This window comes from Semicossyphus pulcher, unplaced genomic scaffold, assembly GCF_022749685.1.
Source record: "Semicossyphus pulcher isolate SPU_LCO1_2020_fin unplaced genomic scaffold, fSemPul1.0.p SCAF_2, whole genome shotgun sequence".
NCBI lineage: Eukaryota > Metazoa > Chordata > Actinopteri > Labriformes > Labridae > Semicossyphus > Semicossyphus pulcher.
Window position 1 is genome coordinate 15582112 of NW_027211693.1, and position 8514 is coordinate 15590625.

Below are 8514 nucleotides of genomic sequence, written 5' to 3' on the forward strand. Positions count from 1 at the left end.
AGTCCCAAATGAGAGGATAGAACCTATACGTAAGAGGTAAGCAGTTTGCCTACCGGGCAAACAGGTCAGAGGATGATGCGGTCAACATGGGACTGCACTACATCCTGCATCACCTTGACTCCCCAGGGACCTACGCAAGGATCCTGTTTGTGGACTTCAGCTTGGCGTTCAACACTATCATCCCTGGTATCCTCCACCACAAACTCACCCAGCCCCCACCTGCCAGTGGATTACCAACTTCCTGACTGACAGGAGGCAGCAGGTGAGGCTGGGAAACATCACATCCAGCACTTGGACAATCAGCACTGGCGCCCCCTCCTGCTCTTCTCCCTCTACACTAATGACTGCACCTCAGGAGAGCCCCTCTGTTAAACTCTTGAAGTTTGCAGACAGCACGTTGGTCATCGGCCTCATGCGGTCAGAACCACCTGGAGCTCAACCAGCTCAAGGCTGTGGAGACGACTGTGGACTTTAGGAGAAGCCCCCCCACCGTGTCTACGGTGGACACCTTCAGGGTCCTGGGATCCACTATCTCCAAGGACCTGAAATGGACCTCCCACATAGACACTGTCAGGAAAAAGGGCCAGCAGAGCCTCAGGAGCTGCTGATCATGTTCTACACCGCCATCATCCAGTCTGTTCTCTGAATGTCCATCACTGTTTGGTTCTGCCACCAAACAAAACAAGAACAAATATAGTAGTTTTAGATTTAGTTATTAGTGTCTAAGTGTCTGTGTTACCTTGTCTAACCTGTCCTTGTTTTTAAGTTTAGAATGTGTGTCTGTGCATTGAGAGCACAGAAAACCAGTAAAGCCAATAAAGCTGATTCTGATATACATGTACACTGGTCCACACTCCAACACAGTAGGTGGCGGTAATGCACCATAAAGTTGTTTGCCAACCGCCAATAAAACAAAAAGAAGAAAAGGCTCATTCACAATGGCGACCCCTTGTGGCTGTTCCAGAATCTTGCACTGAGTGTAGCTGGCAGGGGAAGCAGTCTGTTGTTAGCCATTGTCTGTGGCTAGCTAGCTTAACTTACTACAGTTGGTTGTAGCTGCCCCGCTTAGTCTTGGCAGAAGACACCTGGGTTGCAGGTAAATAGGAATACATTTACATGCAGCCGTTTAAAAGTCGCAATATGTTACAGTATCGCGTATTTATTGTGGTGTTGTATGTGAAGCTAGCATGCTAAATAGGCCGCGCTTTCCGCTTCTCATTAAAGCGGAAGAGGGGAGGAAACACTGCTAATGTTACCTTTGTTAGCTAGCTGACATCATAAATTAATTATTACCCTAAACAGATCGATGGCAGTAATAGCACATCTGTTAAAGTAGCTAATGTCCCAGCTACAGTGAAAGGAATTGAGTTCTGCATGTGTGATGTCACGTGGGACTACATTTTTTTGCTAGTTTCTACAACTTTGGCAAGCTAACATTTAGCAAACGTCAGCTAAGGTAACGTTATTGTTGCCCGACTATAACCAGCATTTGTTTACAGGGCTATAAACACGGGACGTACCCATTCTTACTCTCACTGTTCCTGTTTGCATCAAAGACTAAAACCCAAATTTTAATTTCAAATTAAAAATCTACATACATAATACATAGTGAGATTGTATTGTATCTAAACAATAGCCGGTTTATTAGACCCACTTGGCTTCAGCAGGTGAAGTCAACAACAGCCCTGCCATATATCATCCCTCCATGCAGGGTTGAATGTTCAGTTTTGGCTGTTTGGATTCAACTAATTCTGGAGCTGGTAGTTTTTAGAGCTGTAACATTTCTTTTGCTTTATACAGAAAGTTGCTTTATTATATTTAAACCACTCCATTTATGAAAAAGGGTAGGCTACCTATTACGACGATATACCAGCATATTTGTGTTGTAGATATTCATTGATTAGTTAAAAACGTTTAAGCACAGAAAAGCCAAATAAATATTTAAGGGAAAAGTGTCAACGTCACATAGTTTGTCCAACAGCTAACACTGACTCTTTTCTTTAAACTGTCAAACCACAGCCTAAATATTAATGCATCAACATATCTCTAAGACATGTTCCACTAAAACACAGACATAGACATCATAGTCCTGATGAATCTAGGACCTGCAGTATTTGGCCTTTTATAATTGCAACTAGCTTGTGCATGGGAATTGAGTGCTGCTCACATGCTGTATGGTAAAGACAAAGGGAAACAAAGTCAGAGATGTTTAAGGTCAAACCTCTTTAAGCAAACCTTCTGGATCCAGGGTGTCTATGATTATTGTCTGTTAAACCTGGAAAAGCAGGATTTGTAAATGGAAACAGCTTGCTTTGTTGATGAACATAATGGTATTCTGCATGCCACAATAATGTAATCAACAGCCTTTTTCTTGTACATCCAGAAGTGTGATTTTGATTTGTCTTTTTATTTTTTTCTCCAGACATGCCAAGTCTAAAGCTGATATCTGCGACCGACACACAGTATTCAGAATCTGTGCTCAAGTCAATGAACGAGCAGCGAAATCATGGATTATTTTGTGATGTCACCATTATTATACAGGACAAGAAGTTCCGAGCTCACAAAACAGTCCTGTCTGCCTCGAGTACATATTTCCACCAGCTCTTCAGTGTAGCTGGACAAGTGATTGAGCTAAACTTCATCAGAGCAGAAATCTTTGAGGAGATTCTCAATTACATTTACAGCTCCAAGATTATCCGTGTCCGTTCGGACATGCTTGAGGAGCTCATAAATGCTGGACAGATACTGGGGGTCAAGTTCATTGCAAACTTGGGGTCACCTTTATCACAAGTTAAAGGTCTGCCTGGTTTGTCTAAGGAGCCGGAAAACAAGAATGACACGTCCACAGAGATGATGCCGATCATCACAGAGTCTTTCTCAATCTCTGCAGAGGAATTCAATCAGACAAGCAAACCTGCAGGGAACGATGACGACTCAGACAGTGATGTTATGTTTGTTTCAAAAACAGATGCTCAAACCAGAGCAGCAAATCAGAAAGCCACCACGAATGAGGTCATTGATTTGGATTCAGGTGATTCAGAAGATGTAGCATCAAAGAAAAATGCAGAATCGAATCATGCAGCTGCAAAGCAGAAAGAGAAAGCCAGAGCCCCCTTGAAAACATATTCCACAAAGCACAACAGCATCAGTGGTCCATCCCCCAGTTTGCCCAACAGCAGCCCTATGCGTAGTCCAGACAGCAGCTCCAATAACTCCTCTTCCCCTGCCAGAGTTTCCTCAGGAAGTGCTTCAGCCACACCAGCCAGGGCAAGCAGTTTCACCCCTGAGCCCTCGAGTGCCTCTCAGTCCTCTGAAAACAGTGATATTATGGGAGTCCACAAGAAGCATGTCTCTACTTCCACCCAGAAAGGGGATTTCAAAATAAGGCTCCTAGATGTATCTGAAGGCCCCGCAAATCAAACCAACATTCCCAAATCGACTATAGCAGCAAAAAAGACAGTGACACTCAATACAGCCACAGAGATTGATTCAATTTCATCAGGCTGTAAAGTGTACGCCAATATTGGAGAGGATACGTATGACATTGTCCCAGTGAAGGAGGATCCAGGGGAAGGAGGCTCTAAAGCCAATAAAGGGAAGAGGTCATTAATGGCAAAGCCTTTTAAACCCTTTGAAAAAACCGAGGAGTCACCGAGGACCAGCCCAACCAGGAAGAGGAACAAAACGGAGCTTGAGGATCACTACGAGCTGATCATGGACGGGAAGACCTTCTACGTGTGCATTGTCTGCAAGCGCCCCTACGTGTGTCTCACCAGTCTTCGCCGTCACTTTAACACCCACTCGTGGGAAAAGAAGTACCCTTGTCGATACTGTAACAAGGTCTTCGCTCTGGCCGAGTACAGAACTAAACATGAAATCCACCACACAGGAGAGCGGCGCTACCAGTGCTTGCTGTGCAATGAAATGTTCATTAACTACCAGTTACTTTCCACCCACTGCAAGCAACTCCACAACCAGGATCCCAGCGGGAGGAAAGAGAAAGATGACAAAGACAACAACTTATACAGACTGCTGCCGTGTAAAACGGTGCAGATGAAGTCGTACTCATGGAGTACCGATGGGCCGGGGGTCCCGGTCATATCCGAGGATGGCAGCGTGCATCACATAACCAGCGTTGGAGAGGACATGCAGTCCTCTACGCAGACCAGGATGTTGAACTGGGACGACATCTTTGTCGAGCCTGACGCCAACACAGGACCGGGTTCAACCATAAATACTCCTCCACAGGGAGCCACAGAGTTTGACTTTGTTATACCAGAGACCTACTGAGCACACTGTGCTCCGGTACCTGTGCCTTTTAGGTGCCCCAGCCCCTAACAGTTTTTCCCTCTTTGGTTTTACGTCAACAATAGTCTTCTGTAAGTCATGATAGTGTGAGCATCAGGAACGGTCACGTAAGCCTCTCTGTTTAATGAAATTTGTAGGGCTGTACCCGACTCAGAATTTTGTCAGCTGACTCAGATTTGGCTTTAAAATACAAAGCTTCATCTATCATTCCTTTTTTAGTTCAGCACCACTCCAAACTACGATATCAACCTAGATGAGTCTTGTGTGTTACCTGTGAGGGACAGGGCAGGTTGATCTAACTTATCAATAAGCGTCGGCTATCAATCTGACGTTACAACATTTCCAGCCAACTACTTTATTAGTGTTTGAAGTCACTCATTTAGTGAGTTGAGTCTTGCAGCAGTTTGACTATCAGCCCCTTCCGAAAGGCATCGGAGAGACGCTGTTTCTTAACATGAAGCAATCATTGTTTTTACTGGTTTGAACCATCAGGTCCATTTCTTTAAAAGAGTAGGAGACCTCATCAGGTACTTTAGCTCTTGGTAAAAACAACGAACACTGAAGGAATCCTTATGTAGTAACTTCTACTGACATCCTGCTGAAGAAGAGAGTCAGAGAAAAACAGTTTTCCAGAGGTCTCACTGGTTTTTATCTCTGGGTCTGTTGCTTTGAGATAAGAAGAGACCCTTCCGGATAATTTGGCTCCTGATAAAATCTTGTAAATGCTGAACAGTTAAGCAAATTTTAAGACCAATTTTGTACATTTTCCAATTAGGCAGCTTCAATAAACAAAAGTGCAGGAATTTGACTGACAAAATGCGAGTCAACTTGGGGTCTTAACGAATGATTCGCATTATAGACTTTTAGTGGACAGCCCTAGAAATTTTTGGGGGTAATGACACACAACAGAATAATGTCAGAACCGAACAGTCAAAGTTGGTCACATGTGAACCTGTATCTGTAAGTCCAACTGAGACTGCTGCAGGTTGCACCACAACAGGAAGAGAAAGCTTGTATCAGTCAGTCGCACCTGCTTTAATCCAAGCTTGACAGAGATGGATTTAACAGCGGTGTAATGAGACCGCACCTTAGCTCATGTTACTTTTGAAATAGCTGTTCTCTTTTTTTTAATCATTGGAAGAAATGATAATCACGTTAGCACTAAAAACAAAACTTAGAGCAGGATCAAACACAAACAAAAATATTTATATGATAAATATGGCGCGCACGAAGCAAAATTCAGAGTGGGGATTGAGGCAGAAATCGGTAGCTATAATAAATAATTATGTTTTTGTTGCCGCAGCACCTGAAGCACAAAGCATTGAATGAAACATCTGAAGGGTTTTCTCTTGTTTGAGCAGTCTTTTTTAACTTCCAGGCTATCTCTGAAGCAGAAGCAGGCCCCAGGAGATCTGTCTTATAAAACAGAAAGAAGGTTACATATCTCAGACGGTTTTCTGTGTAACCAGGTGACTTGACTCTGGATACTTCAATGCATATGTAGTTTAAATCATCTGGATGCACCCCATACTGAAATAAAAGAAGGTTGCTCATATTTTTAGTCTGTCAGTAATGTCTGTTTTTCTCGGATTGAATCTGATCATTCCTGGTTTCTGTTTGGGACTATTTAAAACATGCTTCTGTACGAGAGAGTGTTAATTATGATCTGAAATATACTTTTTCATGATGTGATTGTTGGCGATCCCACATCTGGGTATTGTGGCATGAAAGTTACCATAATTATTTAATTTTTCACAACAATTATGGCCTTTTTTGTCCATTTAACAACTTCTGTTTTATTTTAATACACCTGTACATTTTTATTTCCGATGTTTGCTACGTTCCTTTTCTTACTTTGATGTCTGAATCTGCTGGCTACTTAACATAGGCTAGAGATTATGCATATAATTGTGATGATAGCATTGGTATAAACTGGGGATAATCTCAGTCCGTACACATAGCACTTAGCGTTCGATCAGGCAGAAGACTTTGTAAAAAAAAAAAAACTTTTCTTTTCCACTTTGTTCTTTTGTGTCAGGATGTAGTATCGGGTCAGTATGGTTGACAGAAATGAGCGCTAACATTGATCTGTGTCATTCAATAAAATCATGCAGGGTTTTGAATTAACAGATTAACAATGGTGTGTGATGTACAGTGTTTATTTGTGTAAATCATTTTTTTACTGTATCAGATGTATTTATTAGGGTTATAGCAGTAGACAAACTGAAGTAGGCATTAAAACTCAGTTCTGCTGGCATTGTACAAAATGTCCTTTTTTTCTGTTAGCTATACGGCTTCCCTGATGGTAAATAAAATATTATTTTACCATTTTTTAAAATTAATTGTCTTGCACTAGCAGCATGTTAGCACCTTTTTTTATTAGCGTGTTGTTGCAATGTAAAGCTTGTATGGCATTTTAAGTGAACGCAACACAAATCCTAAAAATCACTTTGTCACTCGCAATGCAAAATATGAGTAAAATAAGTCTAAACAACTGATACAAGCACACATGTATAAAGATGTTTTTATTGTGTAAACTTTCCTATGTCCCATCGTCCCTTTTTCCAGTGGTTCTTCACTGGTCTAGCCCAATGAATGTATGGTCTAGCCCCAGGACTAGGGATGCACGATGTTATCGGTATCGGCCGATATTGCCTTAAAAATGAACGCGCCAACGCGCCGATATACGCCAATATAATTAACTGATAAAATAATGGTCTGCTGCATACTTGATTAAATGCAGGCGCTAAGAAGACCTGCGCGTCGCAGCGTGATGACCTCGTGTGTGCCTACCTGCAGCATGAGAGAGTTAGAAGCCAAAATGTCCGTGGTGTGGAAGTTTTTCAAAGTGTCCGAAATAGATAGCAGAACTGCTATTTGCAATGACTGCTCAGCTTCGGTGATGCGAGGAGGAGCCAAGGCAAAGTCTTTCAACTCTACAAACTTGATTAACCATCTCAAGACCCGTCAACCCGACCGTTGTAACAAATGTGATAAGAGTATCACCATTATACTGTACGCTAATTCCAATACAGAAGAGAGATGATGATCTCTGCAATTAGGTGTGCGGGAAAAAAATATCGGTATCCGTATCGTTAATCGGCCAAATGAGTTAGTAAAATATCGGCATAACGGATATCGGCAAAAAATCCAATATCGTGCATCCCTACCCAGGACCCACCACCACCTCCTTAATGACGAATCGTGAGCCAAATTTTTTAACACTCAAATTTATATAATTAAAATCTGTGCAGTTTGGACCTGAGACGGAATGTAACATCACAGTATATCAACATGACAAAACACAACAGTATAATAGTCAGCCAAAATGACAAGCAGGCGGCAGCATAAGAAGAACATATTCCCTCTGCAATTCATTCATCAAACAGCCTTTGTTCAACAGAAATAAACTAAGAAAGTGCAACATAAATGCAACTACTGTAGGGCTCATCAAGTTTCAAGAATGTAAATGTAACTGTAGCTGGGATTACCCAATCAGTGGATACATGGAGTGTGAAGAAACTACACTACTACTGCACGCACATCAAAAAGAACCCATGTTCTTCAAAATAAAAGCGCAGCATAGACTTTTTGCCACAACTTTTTCAAGAAACAAATCCGCGACCCACTTTTGGATCCTGCCCCACCAGTTAAGAACCAGGGCCTTAATCCATGCAAATTTTTCTGATGTAGTTTAGTTAAACAAGATTAGTCCACAGCCAGGCTATAGCATTTGTTTGAGGGTGCTTTGAGCTAAATGCTAATCTCATAATGCTAATTTTTACACAATGCTAATGTTAATGTGAACGAAAAAATACGGTTTTAGTCATGAAGTGAAGATTTGGAAATTCAGAGTTTGACCACATGATGGTGCTATGTAGTAAAGTCAACACTTTTATTGTACCTTAAGCAAACATTTTCAGACTTACGTGTCACGCCACGGTGAAATGGTTACAAATTAAGCAATATCAAACTAAATATACTAAATATCATCGCAAATAGTCGTAAACGGTAATAATCAACAACAGATTTTACTTTTTGCTCCACCATCTCACCTACAGTAGTTCCACAACTTAACTGAAACTGGACATTTGTTGCCAAGCAACCCAAACATGGGCTTAAAACTATCATAAAAAAAGCAGAGCCAATGTCATTCAATGTAGCTCTGTTTGGCATCTAGTGAGAGAAACCAGGAGACAAACAAAT

At 41.7% G+C, this 8514-nt stretch overlaps 1 protein-coding gene across 1 annotated transcript; it reads left to right on the plus strand.

Moving 5' to 3' along the window:
* Nucleotides 1–995: 995 nt before the first annotated feature.
* zbtb33 (zinc finger and BTB domain containing 33) lies at nt 996–6446 on the plus strand. The gene is made up of 2 exons (XM_069669818.1): nt 996–1096; nt 2423–6446. The coding sequence occupies exon 2, from the start codon at nt 2425–2427 to the stop codon at nt 4288–4290; it is 1866 nt and encodes a 621-aa protein (XP_069525919.1). The 5' UTR covers nt 996–1096; nt 2423–2424; the 3' UTR covers nt 4291–6446.
* Nucleotides 6447–8514: the final 2068 nt, after the last annotated feature.